Source organism: Cebus imitator, unplaced genomic scaffold (assembly GCF_001604975.1).
Source record: "Cebus imitator isolate Cc_AM_T3 unplaced genomic scaffold, Cebus_imitator-1.0 Scaffold414, whole genome shotgun sequence".
NCBI lineage: Eukaryota > Metazoa > Chordata > Mammalia > Primates > Cebidae > Cebus > Cebus imitator.
This window is the reverse complement of record NW_016107729.1, coordinates 1,756,598-1,780,080: the sequence shown is the minus strand read 5'-3', so window position 1 is coordinate 1,780,080 and position 23,483 is coordinate 1,756,598. Positions and strand designations below refer to the sequence as shown.

The window sequence follows — 23,483 nt, the reverse complement described above, 5'->3', positions numbered from 1 at the left end:
CCTTTGCCTCCCAAATTGCTGGGATTGCAGGCATGAACTATCACACCCGGCCCCAGAAGGCAACTTCTAGGAATTCACTCAGAATATATAGCTTTTCCTAAATTTTTTTTTTTTACTTTTCCTAAATTTTTCGCTTAATATTATTAGCCAATCTATGATTTCTGTAATAAGTATATGTACTAATAAATTACAGCATTTTTTCTCAATTTAGAGTTCTTTCCAACAACAAAATTGTTATTTTCCTGTAAAGGAGCTATGAGTAGTTGCTATGCCTAGCCATGGTGCAAAAAGAGAAAATGTAGTTGGTTGTTAATTCTGTAAAAGTTCTCACTGAATTGTGTGCATGTGCAGAAAGAAAAGCAATAAAGGGAATTATGTGGTGTTTAAACATAACATTCTTCTCCAATGTAGACGAGGGTCCAACGTGTCTCTTACATTGGACATGAGTAGCTTGGGGAACATCGAACCCTTTGTGGCTATACCAACCCCACGGGAGAAGGTAGCAATGGAGTACCTGCAGTCAGCCAGCCGAATTCTCACAAGGTCACAGCTGAGGGACGTCGTGGCAAGTTCACATTTACTTCAAAGTGAATTCATGGTGAGCCTTCTACTTACTATTCGCCCTTCAGTAGGTATTTTGATACACAGGGCGCTAGAGACATATGGAAATGACACTGTTCTATCCTTAAGCAGCCTGCAATAAACAAATGGCAAAGTGAAATGGTTTTAGATTCACTCTCAGTCTCATCCACTATTGACAAGTATTCAAACTGGAATGTAAGAGCTAAATTAAGGCAGAATCTGCAGGAATTGGCCAGGCAAAGAAGTGGTATAAGGGAGCTGGGCGGAGAAGGGGCATTCCAGGACAAAGAATAGTCTTGCTGTCACTGTCTGGGGAATTAAACTGTTTGGTTTAACTGGGACGTTAAAATCAAGGTGGGAAGTGGCAAAAGTTGAGCCTCAGAAGTAGAAAAGAAACCCAAGCCTTAATACATATTTAGGAACTTGAACTTTATCTGTGTTTTAGAAAGATCATTCTATTTGCGGTAAAGTAGGCACTAAAAGGGAGCAGTTGAGAGGCTCTAGCATTAATCCTGTGGAACTGCGGTGGTGGCCTACACTAATACCGTAAAAGAGAAAATAGAGAGAATCTGTAGGAATCTACAAGAAGTGGGATTAATTGAATGAGGCAGCCAAAAGTAATGGAAAAGTCAGGGATTGTTTTTGGCTTGGCCGACAGAGTGCATATGGTGCCCTTTAACGAAATAAGGAACACAAGCGGAAGACCAAGTGTGGGCTAAAAAGAATAGTGAATTCATTTTTAGACATACCAGTGTTGCTGGTGAAAGTTTAAAGCAAGATAACATATCTACTCAGAGAACATGAAGTCAGATTAAATCTTCTTAGGTTGAATTGTCGCCCAAGGGAAATAATTCACTTTATAAATCACCTTGCATCTTAAATCAGTTGCACATCTTAAGCCATATTGGTTGAGTACAATAAATTGAATATTCTAGGGTCAGTTTAGGTATTTGCAGCCACCCTAACGGTGAAAGATTCAACAATAGGTTGGATCTACTATTAGCCCCACCAGCTGTTGTTAAGTGTCCAAAGTAAAATACAAACATGGAGTTTTAAAACTCGGACTTTGTGGTGTATCATATTTTACATGTGAGGAAAATGAGACCTGTAAGAATGAAAGAACAAGTCAGTGGTCACACAGCTAGTAGTGCTTTTTTTTCTAGAACTGCAGACAGCTCTTTGCTTATGAAATAAGCCCTTATCATAGCCTGCTTCCCTGAAAGGAAATTGAAGGCCAAGAAGGAGTACCCAGCAGAAAGAGAATGCTGGAAGGTGACACATTGTCAGTGTGTGTCAGAAACAGGAGATGAGAAGGAAGAAGGGGAGAAATACAGATATTACCTTTGTGGCTTTGCCCAAAGACACTGACATGCTTCAGATGACCAAACATGAACATGTGTTTTCCATTGAATATTCAAGAGTTATGCTTAGTTTGATAACTTGGAACTAAGAAGTTAAAACATTTAGTTGGAGCAGAGAATAGGGATAAATATCATGGATAGCTAACATAATGCAAGCATGGAAAAAATATTTTAAAAGTAAGCTGGGGCCAGGTGTGGTAGCTTGTGCCTTGTAATCCCAGCTACTCAGAAAGCTGAGATGGGAGGATCACTCGAGCCCAGGAGTTTGAGGTTACAGTAAGCTATGATTGTGCCACTGCACACTGACCTGGGTGACAGAGTGAGATCCCATCTCTAAAAATAAGTTAATAAGCAAAAAGCTGTTCCTCTCTGTAGGCGAAGTCTCAAATTCATAGCATAGTCCAGCTTTTCTCAAATTTTCAGATTAGCTGAAAGCTAGAATAATTTGAATTAATGACAATTTCTTCCATTTCAATGAATATTAGACTGTTAAATTTTCCACTGGAGAAAGTTTAAGTAGTAAAAATATTATTTTATGTGATCAAAGATTTAATATTTATCAGTCATTAAATAAAAGTTTTGTTTCACATTAATTTTATCAAAGTTAGAGAAAATACTGTTTTGTATAATCAAATCCTTAAACAAATGTTTGTTTGGACCCTTCTGTAAACTTTGGCTTGTTGCTTTCTTTGTCCTGGTTAGCTGCTGATGCTCAGCTTTTTAGATTTAATGTGCTTACATACAGCCAACTCTGTTCCTATTGTCCCCTGTCCAGCCACTTGAGGCACATAATGTATACTCTGACAGAATAAGAATATTAATCTTAAGTGGGAGAAACAGTGTTTAAATGCCCTTCACTGAAACATTCCATTTACAACTACAAATAGAACAGTTCAATTAAAAAAATATATATGTCATCATCACCTGAGTTAACAAAAAAGCCCTTTATGTTTACCATTTTGGGAAAGAGGTTTTAGTAATCCTAAAAGAGCCACTATTAGTGTGAAAAGATAATTTATTATGGTAAAATTTTGGTACTGAACTTACATAAAGAGTAGAACATATTTGAATACATTGTTTTTTCAAAAATTCACTTTTTAGCATCTGTCTAATCATTCTAGCAACTATGTCACAACAGGATTCTTAAAATCTAACCAGTGTTATATGTCTCCTTACTGACTACATATTAAGCAATATTTTCTAACACACAGAACTATTTCTTAGAAGTCAGGTTGTCCGGATGCAGCTGATATGTTTAGGAAAGGAAGGGTGTTGGTCCACCAGAGGTGGTAGGTCTGTTGTTTTTAAGTGGCTTTGAAGTCCATTAGAACTCTGGATCAGATGGCCTGCTGTGAAGATTTTCTTTGTGGCAGTATTAGATACACTAATTTGATACCATTTATTTTTGCAGGAAATACCAATGAACTTTGTGGATCCCAAAGAAATTGATATTCCGCGTCATGGAAGTAAAAATCGCTATAAGACCATTTTGCCAAGTAAGCTTCTTGATGCAATAATTTGCATTGTATGGGGGGAAAGGGGAGGGATAGCATTAAGATAATACCTAAGGTAGATGATGGATTGATGGGAGCAGCAAACCACCATGGCACATGTATACTTATGTAACAAACCTGCACATTCTGCATTTGTATCCGAGAAGTTAAAGCATAAATAATAATAATAATTTGCCTTGCAAAGCGCAAGTCTTCCTGTTCACCCTTACCTCAGCATTTCCAATTCTTACAACACCCACATTTACACCAAATTTGGAATTACAAACACATGTCAATATGAATAATCATTAATGTTATCTGAGCTTAATGATTTTACTTTTTTACTCTTGTTATAATGTCCAGGTCACAATTCCAATAGACACATGTTTTAAAATTTTGTTGTGCCACACGTTATGGCTACCTGATTTTAGTCAACGGGTCAAACAATTCATTGGGAAAAGGGAGTCTTTTCAACAAATAGAACAGAAACAACTGGATATCCACATGCAAAAAAATGAAGTTGGAGACTCAGCCTCACTCCATGTACAAACATTGACTCAAAACTGAGTTGCTATGTGGACCTGGACACTCTAATTCTAGGAAAATATTACCCAAAAGAAATGAAACGTGTTCACACAAAAATGTTACAAAAATATTTATAACAGCATTATTCATAATAGTCAAAGAGTGGCAACCATCAACTGAGAAATGGATAGATAAAATGTGGTATAGTTACACAATAGAATCAATAAAAAGGAACGAGGTACTGATGAACCTTGAATGAACTTTGAAAACGTTATGCTAAGTGAAAGAAGCCAGACACAAAAGACCTCATATTTTATAGTCCGTTTATATGAAATGTCCAGATAGGCAGATCTATAGAGACAGAAAATATCTTAGTGGTTGCTTAGCATTAGGGGATATGGGGAATGACTGTTGAATGACCTGGTATTTATTTTGGGGTTAATTGAAATGTTATAAAATTGGTTTACAGTGATTGTTGCACAACTCTGAAAGTTTAAAAAGAAGTTGTGATGGCACACGAAATGGGAGGATTCTGTGGAATGTGAATTATTTCTCAATAAAACTATTACCAAAAAAAGTCACTGTGCATAACAATGACCTAGAGTCCTTGTTAGTCTTCTGCCCAACCCCAGGGATTTTGTTTAAGTAGATGTGCTGTTGAGCCCAGAAAACTACTTTTTAGCAAACACCTAGGTGATTCCGATACAGATGAAACCAGGATCCACTTTGAGAATGACTACTATATGTGAAACTAAATTGAGCTCCATGAAATTATTAATGTCAAGCAATGACCTGAATGCCACTGACCAGTAAGAAATAAGAAACAGTCTATAAAATCAAGGAGGTCACAAACTAGAAAGGAGAGTCATATAAATGGTAATGATGCTCAGTGCATAGGACAGAGTACAGATACTGCCCAAGCAGTATAGGAGTTCAGAGAGGACTGAGTAATTAATTCTACCTAGAGAAATTAGGCAAAAAAAATTGAAGAGGAAGTAATATTTCCTATGACTAAACAAACAGATGTAGCTGGAGTTTTGGCAAAATCCATAAACATCTCACAACAAAGCTCAGGAAAGATGGAGCCACAAAGACTTTTTAAGTTTTGATATTGAAGTAGTAATCTTGATAATTTAGTTCATTAATTCACTCATAAGACATCAAATTCTTTATATCCATAGTAACAGTGCTATAATGAAATAAACTAATTAAAGAATTACTGTTAATATTGTCTTTGGCCTTCCACTTCTGGTGGAATTGGAAATACATTGTTAAACTATAACATACTTTTAACTGGTCTATATAGTTAAATCTATTTACCTAAGGCAGAGTCACTGTTGAAAGTTAGTTTATGACTACACTTGGCCTAAGGGGATAAAAATGCTGAGTGTTAGTAGTGTCTGTCTGTCTGTCTGTCTCTCTGTCTGTCTCTCTCTCACTCAGTCTCTTAAAATTTTCATCTAAAATATACCAAACATAAGTAATAAGGGAATATACATCCATTACAATTATATATATCCAAATCATCATCTAACTTTGGAAGGATTTGGAAATTATTAGGATTATTTCAAAGTTCAGCCTTCTCCATTTCTTGCCCAATGGTATCAGACAACTGCTTCGTAGTCCTGTGTCAGCTTTTCCGTTCACAGAACTAGGTGGACCGCTGGATGCAGGCACCTGTGCTGACAGCTGATGTTGCAAATGATGGATTTTCTGTTGAAAATATCTGCAGCCTAAATGCCCCACCCACCACCCCCGTTGCACAAAATATAGTTTAGGATATATAGCTTAGAAAAGTTATGCTGTTGGGTGGAAGTATCCAAAAAGCCTGGAATGAATACGCAAAGATGTTATTTATGATTTTAGACTGTAATATGAGGTAGACTTGAAATATTACATAAAATGATGATTATTAAATGATCAAGATGTTAAACATTATGATTGTTTTTATAGTTTTAACCTATACTAAACTATTCTTAGTTCTAAAAGTTTGACGGCTTGTATATAATAATAGCAACATTATGCAATTCTGAGAATGCCTTGCAACAGATATGGATAGCCAAGAATCAATCATAAATAAATTGATTTATAATTACAAATTATAGCCATTTCTCTAAGGACAATGTTATCTTGGCTCAGATTAAAATGCTAGTCAAGTTTACATCAAATTATTTTGCAATGTAAATATGAGTGATAAAATGTGTCTACATACTAAATAACAAAAGTGGTAGAAAAAATCATACATCAATAGGAAATTATTAGCACACAACAAAATATACTGTAATAACAAGTTTAAATTTCTCATTTTTATTTTAGATTCAGGGGGTACATGTGCAGGTTTGTTACAAGGGTAGATTGCATGATGCTGCTGTTTGGTTTTTTCTGATCCCTCGACACCCAGACAGTGAACATAGTACCCAATGAGGAGATTCTCAGCCCTTCTCCCTTTCCCTTTTTTTGGAGTCCCCAGTGTCTATTGTTTTCATCTTTATGTGTATCCAGGATTTAGCTCTCACTTATCAGTGAGGACATGCAATATTTGTTTTTCTGTTCCTGTGTTAATTTGCTTGAAAGCATGACCTCTAGCTGCATCCATGTTGCATCCATGACTACGTTTTTTTCATAACTGCATAGTGTTCCATGGTGTATATGTACCACATTTGCTTTATCCAATCCACTGTTGGACATCTAGGTTGTTTCCATGTCTTTGTTATTGTGAATAGTGCTTCGCCATAATAATGAATTTTGTGCATATTACTTTCATGCAGTCAATGTATTTATACAAATATAAGATAATATAGGTACAATGCTATTTACTCAGGCCATCATTTTATATTTAAAATTTTAATGTCTAATAATGTTTTCTACTTAAATTATGTTTCCTTTTTTATTATATACAGTGCCTAGCACAGAGTAGATATGCAAGTAAGTGAACCACTCATTAAAGCAACAAGTTATATAGCTAAAGCAAGATACTGGAATTAGATTTGATTTCCTAACCCAACAAAAACATTTACAATTCTTGGCAGGATATTTAATCTCCCTGTGCCATCCTTTATTCCCAAAAATAGTGGTAACAATACTCTCCTACAAGGCTCTTGAGAAAATTAAATGATAGTGTGCATAAAATGCCTATCAAAGTTCCAACTGATAGTAAGCCCTGGGCCAGTGTTGGTTTCTCTTTCCCTCCCTACCTAATCGAAGGTGAATCCATTCCTCATCTCAGAACCAATTCCAGGAAGTAGGGGTCCCATCTATGTGTAGAGAAGTTTACAGTTCTAAAAGCAAAGTACTCAAGAGCCCCATTTTCATTCTTTTTTTCTTTTCTTTTCTTTTCTTTTCTTTTCTTTTCTTTTCTTTTCTCTCTGTCATCTAGACTGGAGTATAATCAGAGAGTAGTGGTATGATCATGGCTCATTGCAGTCTCAATCTCCTGAGATAAAGTGATCCTCCCAGCCTCCCAAATAGCTGGGACTACAGATGCACACAACCACACCCAGCTAATTTTCTGTTATTTTTAGTAGAGATGAAGTCTCACTCTGCATTGCTTAGGCTGGTCTCAAAGTCCTGAGCTCAAGTGATCCTCCCACCTTAGCCTCCTAAAGTGCTGGGATTACAGGCATGAGCCACCATTCCCTGTCCAATTTTCTCTCAAATTTTTCATGTGGTTTTTAAAAGGCAAGTATCCATATAGTCACCATCCTGCGTTGCCAAGATCAACTCTTAAATCCATCAAAGATGAATATGGATATATCTTGAATTCATCTAAGAAAACTTTCTCATTCCTCTCACCCACGCTTTTGCCCATCACTAGCAGTGACACAGTTTTCTCTCATCTAATTGCTTTTTCCCTTGACTTCAAACCTCAAATTGTATTTCTTCTGGAAAGGAAATGCTAAGCAAAGAAAAGGCTTTTTACAAAATCGGATATGATACTAATGAAAATATCAGGATCCGGGTACCATTTTGTCTGTAAAATAGAAGACCTGATATTGATGAAGGTATTTTAGGGAGACCAGGATAGGGGTATGTCATGTATTCCATATGCCGTGTGTGTGTGTTCAGTAATGATGAAAACAACATAAAAGAACATATGTGTGTATGTTCAGTAATGAAAAAAAAGGAAGGAGAGAGGAAGAAAAGGAAGGAAGAGAGCAAAAAAGGAATAAAGAGAAGGAGAAGGAAAGGAGAAAAGGAATAAACAGAAGAGAGGAAGGAAAAATGATCAGTGTTCAATTAATGTTTGTAAATGTTATTGATTCTGACCAGATAAATTATAAGTGATAAGCTGAATATTTGACATCTCAGAAGTACCTGTTCAGAAAAAATTATTGTAGTGACTTTGACAAATATGTAGACTTAGAATGAGTAACAAGTAAAAGTATAACTGTAGCAATGAAAATGATGATGATGATACATTTTTTTTGGGCTTTGTTTTTAGTCCAAGCTACATATTATAAATATTTTTCTTGGACCTATGTTTCCCCACACTCAGTTATGCATTGTATTCTTGCATTTAAAAGGAAGTATTTGGAGCCACACACAGTGGCTCATGTCCTGGAGTTTGAGACCAATCTGGGCAACATAGTAAGACTCCATCTCCACACACACAAAAAAATTTTAATTACTAGCCTGGGAAACATGGCAAAACCTCATCCCTACCAAAAAATACAAAGTGTAGCCAAGTGTGGTGGTGCACATGTGTAGTCCCAGCTACTTGGGAGGCTGAGGCAGGAGGATCACTTGAGCCCTGGAGGTTGAGGTCACAGTGAGTTGTGATGGTGTCTGTGAGTAGCCACTGCAGTTCAGCCTCGATGACAAAGTGAGACTCCTCTCTCTGAAACTTTAATTTAAAAAAAGGATTTGGAAACCTCTAAATGCTTGGAAAATGTTATAAATTACTAATTTCCAACATCATTTAGCTTGACAGGGAAACTGTTTCTAAGCAGTTTTTAGATTTCCCAGTAAATCATATACATCATAGGCATTATAAAAACGGAAGGAAGTAGGCCTCTTTTCAAGCCGGAATGATGTAGGATGTTTATGGAAACTTCTAACAATCAGTAGATACTGAAAGGCATTAAAGATTTCTTGTCCTCTTTGCTAAGTAAATTAAAGAAACTAGAACGTCAAAAACAGGGCTTTAACTCTGTGTAATAGAAAGTAATTCTGACATTAAACCCTCTATGAACCACATACCAAATAGAAATCACAAAGGATACAAAAGTTAATTAAATACAACCTTTGCCCTCTAGGGTTCACCACACTCCATTGAGGGCAGGCAGATATGTAAGCACTTAAAATACAAGATGGTAAATACTAAAATAAAACTCAGGGCTGGGCATGGTGGTTCACACCTGTAATCCCAGCACTTTGGGAGGCCTGAGCGGGTGGATCACAAGGTCAGGAGTTCAAGATCAGCCTAACAAATATGGTGAAACTCCATCTCTACTAAAAATACAAAAATTAGCCGGGCGTGGTGGCATGCGTCTGTAGTCCCAGTTACTTGAGAGGCTGAGGCAAGAGAGTCGCTTGAACCTCGGGAGGCACAGAGATTGCAGTGAGCCAAGATAGCGCCACTGCACTCCAGTCAGCCTGGGTGACAGAGCGAGACTCCATGTCAAAAAAAAAAAAAAAAAAAAAAAAAAAACTCAGGGGACCCAAGTAAAGAAGGGAATGCCTAATTCTGCCTGAGAAGGTCAGGGAGAACTTCAGAAAGACAGTATTTTCCAAATTGAGCCCTAAGAAACGAGGAAGGCTTTACCATGCAGAGAAGGCAAAGGAAACAATATGTGCAAAAGTATAAAATCTACAAGAACACAGAATATTTGGGAGATTGCCCTAGGTCCATGAGGCTAGATTATATGATACATGTGGGAAGCAGCTGTTGGTGAGGACTTGGGGATGATCATCACAGATCTGCTGGATCTTGCTAGGTACCTCTCTTGGCATTCATCTTCTAGGCCTGCACTGTCAAGTGGAATAACCAGAACCCACTTATGGCTATGTCCATTTACACATAAATGAATTAAATAAAATTAATACTTTAGTTCCTCAGTTTTCACTAGTCACATTTCAAGTGCTTGATAGCTAGTGGCTACATTTTTGGACAGCACAGATGGATAGTATTTTCATCACCAAAGAAAGTTCTATTGAATAGGGCTGCTCTAAGCTGAATTATCAGAAAGTATATAGTTACAATACTTAAGTATATAAATACAGTAAATATAAAAATGAATCCACTGGACAAATAGGATTATATACAGTACCTTCTTGGAAATTCACGGGGTCCATTAGCATGCTAAAGACCCTGAGAAGTCCTGCAGTAAAAAGAATATGGTTCAGATTTGTTTAATCCAATGTTTCCTGTATTTATTTGGTTACTAACCTCTGTTTGTAAAAGATGACTTAACTTATAAGTCATATAATATAATTCTATATCTTGTGGAAATAATGATTTACAGATAGTAAATATTTTGGGAAATACTGCTATGGGCAATTGGGAACTATGGATGACATTTAGACAATGGAATCATGTGATCAGATTTTGTTTTACAAGGAGCACTTTGGCAACTATGAGGAGGATGGGTTGGAAAAAAGCAAGATGGAAGTCAGGGAGAGCAGGAGATGCTTGAGTCCTCGTCCAAGAAAACAGCCATGCAAACAGAGAGGCAAGACAGACCCCAGGATATTTTAGGAGACAGAACAGACAGAATATGCTAATTTCCAAATGCGCAGAAACTCTGCACGGACTGTAGAGCCGTGTCAGCACACCTGACCCAAATGATAGCGGAAAGCTATCAGGAACACATGAAGCGCATGAGAAGTTTCACAAACCTGTGGTCCATTCAGAAGGAAATAAATAGAAAAAGCCGTACTATAAATGAGGAGACTGGTCTGGTCTGAAGTAGGTATTTGAGAGCCCTCAGGATGTGCGTAATAAAGTCATAGGAATGAATGAGTCACTCAACAAGGGAGTATCAAGTGAGGATGAAAGAGAATTGAACCCTAGAATTAGCAACATGAAAACGGGCAGATTAAATGAGTGGGAGATTAGAAAGAGGCCATTGCAGAGGTAGCTGGAAAACCAGAACATTGTGTCCCAGAATCTAAGGTTAAGAGAAAACTTGAAAAAAGAATATACAGTCAACAGTTTTTGAATGCTTCAGAGAGGACATGAACAAAAATACCACAATGGGATCGCTGGGCTTAGCAACACAAGGGTCAGTGGTGACCTTAGCAAGGACAGTCTCTGCGCAGTGCTAGGGTTGGGATAGATTAGAGTGTACATGAGGAGGATTGAGTTACAAATGTGCATGGAGAAAGTGTGGGTATAATAAACTCTTTCAGAAGTTTGCCTGCCTAGAAAGAAAAACAATAGAACAATTGCTAGAGAAGGATACATAGAACTGACCTTTTTTAAAAAAATAGAAGGGATCTTTAAATCAATGCAGTAGACGTTCACTGAAGGTCTGCTATGTACGATACTAGGTCTTACAGAGATGGTGAAAAATCCCCATTCCTATGTTCAAAAGGCTCAGAGTGTACCAAGTCAAAGAAATCATAAAGAGATGAATTAGTTATATTAATGTATGCAAATGTTGGTAAAATAATTTCCATATTTTCCGTAACGCTCTAGTCCACAAAGAGTCTTTGAACTCTTGATGGAAAGTGATTTTAGAATTTAAGACAATGTTGCTAGCACTAAACAAATCTAACCAATATCAGATATTTTTGCTGTCAATGAACAAACTGCTACATATGCTAACTAAAGACAGCTTCTTCCAAATAGTGAAAAACACTTCTGTCCAGGTCAGCTATTTGTTATAGGTCAGGAGAAAGGAAATCAGTGCAATAAGCAATTTAGGGCTATCCAGGCTGACCAAATCACTGTGTGTGTTATGGGACCTGAGGGCTTAATTTTAGACTAAGATGATGATTACCTTTTGTTATGTTGCTAAAATGTTATTTTTTATAAAGCATGATAATTATTGGACACGCAAACTCCAACTCTAAGAACCCTAAATTTGACTTCTGAATATATGCAAACCCTAGATGTTTAGAATGTACCTGCTCTATTAATGCCCCCCTAGGCAGAACTGATTTTATGATAATACTATTCCTATCTCAAATTTTTTTCAAAAAAAAATTTATATAATATTAAACACAACCCAAATAACAGTGGTTTGAATAATTTAGAAATGTACTTCCCTCTCAAGTACACCTGCCAGGTTGAAATGGCAGCTTTGCCATGTTACACCTCTAGACTCCTCTCTCTCTGGTTACCTCACCATCCCCAGGGCGTTGCCTTTGCATGGTCTGAGATCCTGATCACTACAACCACATCCCAGGCAGCAAAATGGAATAAGAAGTGGTAGAGGAGAACATCACTCCCCACTTTAATTCCATGATCTAATAGTCACACCCATCACTTCCTCTCACATGCTACAAGTGAAAACTTAGTCACATGGCCACAACGAATGCAAGGGATGGTAAGAAGGGAAGTCTTAAGCTGTGCATCCTGCCAAGTTCCCAGCCAGAATTGGGATCTTATTGCTAAAGAAAGACAGGGATTGTTCTTAAAATACATATTTGGATGTGCATGTATGTGCCATGCATACTATTGTGTGCTCGAACTATTGACAGCAAAAATGCCAGAAAGTGCTACACATACCTGGCAAGAAGCTTTAAGGGCACTGTGTAGACAAAGGCTCCCGGCACACTCCCCCACAAGATTCTTGGTGGAGTGTGTTCAATAAGTGCTGTTTGCTCCCTGTAGCTTCTTCTTGTTGTTTCTGTGATCTGCCAAGAGTTTTGATCAATACGATTGACAGAAGATATGTATAAACATTAAGATAATTTCACTCTCAATGTTAAAAATCAGCTCCATGGGTGTTCAAGACCCCTTGGAGGAGAAAGATAAGGTAGCAAAAAGCAGCATACCAGGAGTCTTTCTACATTACAAAGGGTGTGATAAACTTTATGAGAGGTTTTACCAATAAGGGTAGATTTCGTTTCTTTTTTTTTTTTTTTTGGAAGGGAGGGGAGCTAAAGCTTATATTATTTGGAGATTACTCTTTAGTTTTATTTTATTTTTAACTGAAAATAACAGTTGTATATATTTATGGGGTACAATGTGATGTTTTGATACATGTATACATTGTGGAATGATCAAATCATGCCAATATTAACATATCCATTAACCTCATATGTTTATTGTTTCTTTGCGGTGAGAACATTTAAAATCCCATCCTCTCAGCTATTTTGAAATATACAATATTATTATTAAAGTATAGTCCCCAGGCTGTATAATAGATCACCAGAACCTGTTCCTCCTAAATGAAACTTTGTATCCTTTGACCACCATCCCTCCTCTCCCCGTTCACCCTGCTCCCTTGGCCTCTGCTAACCACCATTCTACTCTCCATTTCTATGAGTTCAACTTCTTTAGATTCTAGACATAAAGAAGATCATGTCTCTCTGTGCCTGGCTTATTTCATTTAGCATAATGCCTGTGAAGTCTATCTAAAGTCTGTAAAAAATGACAAAATTTTCTGCTTTTTAAAGACTAAATAGAACTCCATTATGTATAGAGATGATATTTTTAAAATCCATTCATCTGTTGATGGACACTTTGATGGTTTTTAAATCTTGACTATTGTAAATAGTGCTACAGTGAACATAGGAATGCAGAAATCTCTTTGACATACTGACTTCAGTTCCTTTGGATATACACTCAGAAGTGGAATTGCTGGAACATGTGGTAGTTCATTCATAGTTTTTGAGGAATCTCCACACTGTTTTCCAAAATGGCTATGCTAATTTACATTCTCACCAACAGACTACCAGGGCTCCCTTTTCTTCACATCCTTGCCAACATTCATCTTTTGTCTTTTTTGTAGTAGCCATTCTAACAGGTATGAAGTGACATTGTGGTTTTAATTGGCATTTCTCTGATAATTCAAGATGTGGAACATTTTTTCATAGATTTGTTGGCCATTTTTATGCCTTGTTTTCAGAAACATCTATTCAAATCTTTGTCCATTTTTAATAGAACTATGTGTTGTTATTGCGTAGTTTGAGTTCCTGATACATTTTGGATATTAGCCCCTTCTTAATGTATGACTTGCAAATATTTTCTCCCAATCTGTGGATTTGCTGTGCAGAAGCTTTTTAGTTTGATGCAATCCCATGTATCTATTTTTGCTTTGATTGTGCTTTCAGGGTCATATCCAAGAAATTTTTGCCCATATCAATGTCATGGAGTTTTGCCCTGGAGGCATTCTAAAAAATGAATACAACATTACAAATACAAAATAAGATACAAGGTTCTTATTGAAAATGGCTCATGCAAGTGAGGGTCAATCTGCCCCTGCCCAACAACTGTGGGAAATGTAGAGATAAATCTATTAAAGCTCTAGGAGATTTAGGGGAAAATGATGTGCTTTTGAAAGTTTGGTGCTAGCTTCCGTCTCCATAGTGTCTACATTTTGAAAGCTCCATAGGACAAGACTGAGATTGGACTTGTTTCCAGGATGCTCTGAAGAGGGTAGTTTGTTTCAGTACCAGTAGCCCCAACATATCTCTTCAGGAGGAATTTTGATAAGTTCAAGGCCCATGTCCCAAAAGTTTTCCATGCTGATGAGCAGAGGACCACAATTCCTTGTTCACAGTCAGGTTATATCCTGATTCACACAGCCCTTACCTATTCCACTGTAAGTACCCCTGTAGTCACCATACTTCTTTTAGGTCATCTAAAAGGACATGCTAGGGTCTTTTGCAAAGTGTTTTGGTTCAAACTGAATGAAAACCTGCCTCTATGAACAGGATTTTTGGATGCCATCTAAAGCTCTTCACACTGATTTCCACAATTTATTGACATCCCCTAGACTTCTATTGCTTCCATATGGCATGATCAGGAACTATTTTACCTGTGGCTTATAAGATCAGATAAGCATCTTGGTCTTCACAAGTCAATCTAAAGCTTTAAGCAGAATGGAAATTTCTCTTGCCAAAACCAGATCCCTTATGGCTCAAATCCACTTTATCCATCCCTGGATAGAAGCTCCTATTACTGAAGCTCCTATTACTGGTCATATATATATATATATATGACCAGTAATAGGAGATTTAGTAATATATATATATATATATATATATATATATACACACACACACATATATATGTATATGTATATGTATACACACATATATGTATATATTTGCTTTATTTCAAATATCCTAGTGATGAAGCAAAATTCTGTATGTTTTCAACATCATCTTTGATAATGAATGGCCTTGTTAAGTTCTAAGTTTGATAATTTGGTTTCATCTCTCTGCTTCATCTCTTACTATGTGACCTTGAGTGAATTACTTAACCTCTCTGTGCTACAGTTTCCTAATCTAAATAAAGACACTATTAACAGTACATTTTTATAGACTAGTAATGATTAAGTGACATAATACATAAAATGCTATTAGTTGCTCTATCTGACACATACAGGAGCCAACAATAAGTGCAATGACAAAAATGGTGATAATTATGTCACTCCAGAGTTTTGTGACTGACTCCTTATTGGACCACATATACCTATTTATTGCTGTGGAACAGTTTACCCCAAATTTTAGTGGCTTAAAACAATACACATTTATATCTCACAATTTCTGTGTGCCGGGAACTGGGGAATGGCTTAGTTGGGCGTCTGGCTCAAGGTCTTTTCATGAGATTTCAACTGAGCCGTTGGCCACGCCTTCAGTCAGCTGAAGGCTTGGCTGGCACTGAAGGATCTGCCTCCAACAGGGCTCATTCACATGCTGTTAGCAAGAGACCTCAGTTCCCCACTGTGTGGTTCTCTCTTCATTGGGCTGCTTGAGTACCCTCAAAATTTGGCCACTAGCTTCCTCCAGAGCAAGCAACTCAAGAAAGATAGCAAAGAGGAAACTGTAACACCTTTATGGCCTAGTCACACACCATCCTTTCTGCCATATTCTGTTTATTGGAGGCAAGTCTTTAATTTCTGCCCACATTCAAGCTAAGGGGAATTAGTCTCTACATTCTTTTAGAAGGAGTGTCAGATAATTGGGTGACCACAGTTTTAAACCATCACTGTCCCCATGGGCTGGTTAGTCTTTTCCTGAAACTAATTGTGATCTTTATTATCTTTAACCCCAGTTATATGTAAAGTGAATTTTAAAACAAATGTTAGCCTGCCAAGTCCTGTTAATTTTTAATTATTTTTAACTCCCATTTACGTATATGCTATGAAACTTTCTTCCTCTAGTACTTCCTACCTCACCTCCTCTTTGATTTTCTCAGTTTCGGTGGTGATTGTAAGAGATTGTATTTACCCAGAAGATGTTCAATGACTATGCTTTACTTTAAAAAATATGGGAATGGGAGGTTTTTCTTTGCTACACCCATTTTTTCACCACATTCCACTGAGAAGGGAAGCTGAAAAGCTTTGAATTTGCTGTTTTTCAAGAAAGCAACTAAGCAACCACTAGGATATAACACTGTGTATTGTAATTGTCAGTTTGCATGGCTGTCTCTGCATTAAAGCAGCAGCACAGCATGGTTGCTAGGGGTACTCTAGCGTTAGTGTGGCTTCAAAGCCTGGTTTCATCACCCACTTCTTGGCTGCGTACCCTTGGGCGACTTATTTAACCTATCTCAGTTTTCTGTCTGAAAAATGGTGAAAGAGTCTTACCAACTGTCTTAGGTACTTTTATTAAAGTTACATGAAAATTAATTGACATGCCTGTAAAGAATTGAGAATAGAGTCTGACATCTAATAAACAATAAATATATGTTGTTTGTTATTTTATGAACAGACTGAAAACTCACTGAAATGCATCATAGTTTTTTGTTTTGTTTGGTGTTTGTTTTTGTGACACAGGGTTTCCCTCTGTTGTCCAGGCTGGAGTGCAGTGGCAGGATCTCAGCTCACTGCAAACTTGACCTCTCAGGTTCAAGCAATTCTCATACCTCTCAGCCTCCTAAGTAGCTGGGATCACAGACATGAGCCACTATGCCTGGCTAATTTATTTTTTTTTAAGGTGAGGTTTCACTATGTTACCTAGGCTGGTCTTGAACTCCTGGGCTCATGGGATCCTCCTGCCTCAACCTCCCAAAGTGCTGAGATTACATGATGAACCACTACATCCAGCCTTGAAATGAATCATGTTTATCTTTCCAACCTCCCTCTTCCCGTTTGCCTATCTTCACATAGATAGCACATGACAGATTAATCTCATCCATCTCGGAAGATCAGGAGATCTGGCCAGGACATAATGGTCAGACATAATGGGACCTGAAAGTCTAGATGAGATGAGATAGTAAAATATGTATAATTGGTAGAGTGTAGCCTGACTTATCTCCAGAGGGAAAGGAGAGAGACAGGGAGTCGGGAGACCTGGTACAAACTCCAAATCCAAAGTATAAGAGCAGGAGCATAAATGAGAAATAAGGTCAAGAACCAGCACATAGAAGAAATGGCATGAAATATAAACTCATCATCTCAGGCTTATGGGTGAGCTTTATGCCAGGAATAAAGATGGGCCCAAATGTCTGTCGATAAACACATACGGATCAAGCGATGGACACCAAAGACAAATATTGGCATGCACCAGATGATCAATACATAACAGGTTTCTATTTACTGTTACTTCCTTTACAGGAAAATAACAATTTTGTTGTTGGAAAGAACTCTAAATTGAGGGGAAAAAAATGCTATAATTTATTAATACATATACTTTAAAAAGAGTAAATCTGTTTATTCTTTCCTGTTTCATTCATTAGATCCCCTCAGCAGAGTGTGTTTAAGACCAAAAAATGTAACCGATTCATTGAGCACCTACATTAATGCTAATTATATTAGGGTAAGTAAATTAGTACAGATTTCTTTCTGGTGACTTGCTATTTGGAACTGTTGGTTTTATTTTGTTTTTCCTGGAGTAGATTAAGTTTGGTTTAACTTGATTACCAGCAAGATTTTGTTTTGTTTTTTTATCTTAGTCATAATCAACATGGGTAATAGGTCCTTCATGATGACTTTCCTTTTACTGCTGGTCTCTGGCAACAGTGCTCTATCTATCTGGGCATTCTGCTGGGGACTGGGCATTACAACCCTCAATACCATATGCTGTCCTTAACTTGCTACCAAAATAGCCGTGGAAATTGTTGTACTAAAATCAATGAAGCTGTAATCGGTGTTGCTTTTGTACTAGCACAATTATTTTGTTGAAGATCTTTCACCTAAATTTTCACTGCAAGGCACGAACTTAAAAACCAATAATTTTGTCTCCCTACTCCATCTAGGGCTACAGCGGCAAGGAGAAAGCATTCATTGCCACGCAGGGCCCCATGATCAACACCGTGGATGATTTCTGGCAGATGGTTTGGCAGGAAGACAGCCCTGTGATTGTTATGATCACAAAACTCAAAGAAAAAAATGAGGTATGATCTTTAATCAAGTTCTGAATGTTATACGTGTTCTGTTGCTATAGAAGAGACATTGTATAAGTAAAATTGCCAGACTCAGATTTAAGATGGAAACTTTGAGACATTTAAAGGCTAAGTCACTTAATACATCCCAAATAAAACTGCTGATATCCTATGAATGTCAACTTTCTTTCAGGCAAGTCAATATACTTGGTATACACATATCTAATTTGTACCCTAAAAAGAAATAAGGGGCCATGAATTAGCACCCTAATTTATGGACAGGTAAATAAAAACTTATTTGCTCACACCCTGAATCATTTTTGAGCACATACTATGTGACAGGCACTACTCTAGTCATTGGGGATATAATAGTAAACAAAACACACCAAGGTCCCTGCCCTGGGTAGATTTTAGCTTTCTAGAGGGAGAAGACAGACAAAAAACACTACGCATAATAAACTTTTAAATAGTATAACATATTAGAAGATACGAAATGCTATAGGAAAAAAGTGGAGCAGACTAAGGAGAATGGCACACCAGGCAGTAAGGAGGGGGTCATGGGGAACTGCAGACTGCAGTATTAAAGAGGGTGGGCAAGGTGAGCCTCATTAAGAAAGTGAGATTTGAGGGCAAGAACAGAAACCAATAAACTTTCTCAATATCTTCATAGTAAGAAATCCAAGAAAGAATTTGATTTCCTTTCCATACTAGTAGTCTTTTCTTTTTTTAATTTTGTTATTATACTTTAAGTTCTGGGGTACATGTGCAGAACCTGCAGGTTTGTTACATAGATATAGACGTGCCATGGTGGTTTGCTGCATCCATCACCCCCTCATCTACATTAGGTATTTTACCTAATGCTATCCCTCCTATATCCCCCCACCCCCGGCTATCCCTCCCCTAGGCCCCCAGCCCCTGACAGGCCCCGGTGTGTGATGCTCCCCTTCCTGTGCCTGTGTATTCTCATTGTTCAACATCCACTTCTGAGTGAGAACATGCGGTGTTTGGTTTTCTGTTCTTGTATAGCAGTCTTTTCTAAGGATTTAGCTTGCAGAATACTTGTTCTGTATTTTGCATTATAAAAATACGATGGTGATATTCCTGAGGGCTGATTTCTGTGGCACTGCTTACATTTTAGGACAGCTTACTACGATAATTTAGCGTCTCATTTTCATCAGCATTTTTGTGTTCACCATGACAGTAAGAATTTAAGAAAACAGCACTCCTTTATACGCCTTTGGTGATTATAACCCTTGAGTACAGTATAATCCTGCTGCTAATGGACATCACTGAGGCTTACTAAACAGCAGTTTATACATGTTTCAAAGTTTGTTATTTTCTTCTATTTTTGCTACAATAGGTGAAACATTTTTTTCCTGAAATTTATTCTGGAAAAGTAGTATATTTTTGGCCAATAGATAAAGTTATATACTCAGTTCACTACATGACTTACTAACTAATCACACTTCTATGAATCTGACATGAAAGCCTGAGGTGGCGTTATAAAAACAACCCCTAATATTCTCAGCTGTTTTCCGCACAGTGTCAATCTGTCAACATATTAAGTCACTGACAGTTCCCTCACAATTGTTTAATATACATGACGTTTTTATGATAGAAAAGATTTTTCAAGTTTAAAAGGTATATTCTCTGCATGTATAGATTTGTGCATCCCTACGAACTTACATGATATGGCAGACTGGATAACCTGAGAAACTTCCCACTACAAAACCATTTATACTGTGCAGAATGTGAAACATTGTGCAAAGCAGAGCTTTAACAGTAAAGGAAATCCCAGGGGTTAATAAAAAGAGACTAAAAGGCATAAAACCAGAAAATTAAAGATATTGTAATGGTAAGACAAGAACTAGAGACAAAGCCTGATTTTGCCGGAGCCAGGTGTTGGAACTGAGACCTTACATAAAGAGAGCACCTTCAAAGGCAATACCTTCCGTAAAAAAGCAAACCACAAAAATAAGTCTACCTACTAAAATAGGACGATGCTGAGAAATTCATCTGTCTAAGTCTGGCCTTCTTATGACATAAACAAAAGGCTCTCTTGAGTATGTAAAGCTGAGAAACCTCAGAATTCAAAAATTAAGAAACACCAAGTGAAGACATTAGCATAAAAAGTAATACCAGGTTGGTAACGTCCTATGATACTTTACATAAACAAAGGCAAACACTTTCCGATGCACATATTCTTAGCTTATTCCTCACAGATTTCCATAGAAAAGCCCAGCCAGGGCAAAGCGAGAGGGCTGACTAGAGAAGCCGAATGCTCATACTTCCCACCAAAAAGGGCCAAAACAACAGACTAAAAAGTACGTTTGGACTGGAGTGTTTGAGGGAGTGCACTGTAATAGCTCAGGGGAGAGACCAAAAATCTGTGGGACAAGGGGACCTTTAGGGAGTGTCACGCAGAGAAGAGAATGAAACACCCTGCCTCTGCCACACTACCATCTTCCCAGCTGGGATTAGCTCAGAACAAGGAGACGCATCCTCAGTGAGGACTAGGCAAGCAAGAGGCCCCAACAGCCCCCACTAATGTTGCAGATACCTGCACTCTTTGTTGCTGAGAATCCTGCAGTTCCTACAGGCCCTGAGTCCAGTTTGGGAAGCTGCCCGACAGCCACATGGCTGCACTGCCCCAAAGAAGGAGCCCATGTTGTATCCCCTCACCCCTGTGACCCAAGTTGCAGCTATGTGATGCCATTTTAAAACCAGAGCCACAAATAGAGTACCTCCTGTTCCAGGAGCCAGTAGCCACGGTCTCTTTTCATTCCTGAGCCTACACTGCCATTACACTACCTTCACTCTCACGGTAGTACACCATCCCCTTGCTGAGCGGCTATAGCTCCCTACCCCCTGGAAACAGGCTGCCTAGGAGGTGTTCCACCTTTCACATCCTAATGTCTGCAGCACCTTGAACCCTGTGTTTCAGAGCCTAGATCCAGTGCCCCATCCTTGGAGCCCACAGAGCACCTTGCCTTCAAAAGGAACAGACAATCTTGCTCAGCAGAGAAATCAAGTCCATACTGGCCTCATGCACAGTCAGCATACTCATCAGCCAACAGCCCCATTCCAAAGGGAGCCCCACCCAAACCAGTGGGCCAGCCCCTGCATGCCCCTGGTACACTCAACAGTTGGGTGCACTACTTCTAAGGATGCCCCAACCTGAGCTGGCAGACCTGTCCATATATGCCACCAGTGAGCTCCCAGCTGGACATGGCCTTTTCAGGGGACTTTTGCCTTGAGTTGGCAAGCCAGGCCCCATGCTTGCCAGCCAAGTACACTGCCTCCAAAGGAGCACTAACCCAAGCTGGCAGACTAGCTGCTGCATGCTCACCAGCCATGTATGCATCTCACAGTGGGCCCCCACATTAACCAGTGGACAAAATACTGCATGTTCTCACTCATAAGTGGGTGTTGAACAGTGAGAACACATGGACACAGGGAAGAGAATATCACACACTGGGGCCTAGCGAGGGTAGGGGTGCTAGAAGAGGGATAGCAGGGGGTGGGGATAGGGGAGAGACAGCATTAGGAAAAATACCTAATGCAGATGACGGGCTGATGGGTGCAGCAATCCATCATAGCTCATGTATACCTATGCAACAAACCTGCACATTATGCACATGTACCCCAGAACTTGAAGTATAATTTAAAAATTAATAAATTTAAAAAAAAATAAAAAAACCTCAGCAAACATAAGCTTACAATCAAAATTATGAGGCACACAAGTAAACAATAAGACACTGTGAGAAAATATCAGAAGCAGCAACAATTAATAGAAATAAATTCATGGAAATTAAAATAATTGAAATGACAAATGTAGGCTACTTTTTAAAATTATTAAGCACAAAAAAATAAAAATTTGACACAGGAACAAGTTACTATCAAAAAAGACTAGGAAGATTTGAAACAAACCAACGAAGACTAGAAATAAACATTATAATGACATTAAAGTTTTTAAAAGTCTTGTTAGATAGGTTTAGCATCAAACAAGACATAGCTAAATGAATAATGAATGGATTTGAATATAAAGCTAAGGAAAATATCTAGAAGATCAAAATGACCAAAATATAGGAGTGTTTAAGAGACATAGAGGATAGCATTTGATGTCCAATATACCATAACAGGTGTTTTAGAAGGAGAAGGAAGAGAATATGAGAAGGAATATTTGAAGAAATAATAGCTAGAGATTTTCCAAAGCTGATGGTAGACTTGAGCTCTAAGAGGTAAAAAGCACAATAAATCCTAGGGTGAATGGGTAAATAGAAATTCACAGCTAGACACCTCTCAGGAGCTGAAAAAGCACCAAAAGAAATGAATTACTCACACCAGAGTAACCAAAAAAAAAAGAAGAGGAGGGGGACTTTTCTATAGCAAAAATAGAAGCCAAAAGTCAGTCGAATATTACCGACAAAGAACTGAAAGAAAATACTCGACTACCCAGAACTTTATATCCAACAAATCTATCCTACAGGGAAGGTGTGAAAGACATTTTCAAACTAACAAAAATGGAAAGAATTTACCACCAAAAAAATCTTACCAAAAGAACTACAAGGGAAGATATAACAGAATGAAGAAGATTCAATCCAGAAAAAAGTACTCAAATATAAGAAATAATAATGAGCAAAGAAAGTAAAATATGAAGGTGAAACTAAAATACTGGATAATGATAGTATTTAAAATTTGAGAAGATGAAGAAAGTTAAAATATTTCTGTGTTATTCATGAAAACAGAAATTTAAGCTAAGGTTAGCCTTTAAGGTAAATATGCATGTTAAAATTTTAAGATTAGTCACTAAAAGGATGGAATTAGAATGTATAATTTCCAATCCTGCAAAAGAGGGAAAAGACAGAATTTCAAAAATAAACTAAAATAAAAGAGAAAACAAAAGGTAACATGGAAAAATCAGGATAAACTTTTAGCTAATTGAGAGAGAAAAAAATGCAAATCATACTAAATATAAACAAATAACTTGCAAATTAAATACGAGATTACCAAATTGATAAAATAAATAAATTCAGCCAAATGCTGCCTACAAGAGGACACAGAAATGTTAAAATGAAA

General features: G+C 37.7%; 1 protein-coding gene across 2 annotated transcripts in view; it reads left to right on the top strand.

Moving 5' to 3' along the window:
• PTPRR (protein tyrosine phosphatase receptor type R) overlaps positions 1-23,483 on the top strand; it is a 154,937-nt gene that overhangs the window by 87,575 nt on the left and 43,879 nt on the right. For both annotated transcript variants that reach the window (XM_017509305.2, XM_017509304.2), the window contains exons 6-9: positions 412-598; positions 3,355-3,439; positions 17,760-17,839; positions 18,279-18,416. In XM_017509305.2, the coding sequence (XP_017364794.1) occupies positions 412-598; positions 3,355-3,439; positions 17,760-17,839; positions 18,279-18,416 (490 nt within the window). The remainder of the gene's footprint in view (positions 1-411; positions 599-3,354; positions 3,440-17,759; positions 17,840-18,278; positions 18,417-23,483) is intronic.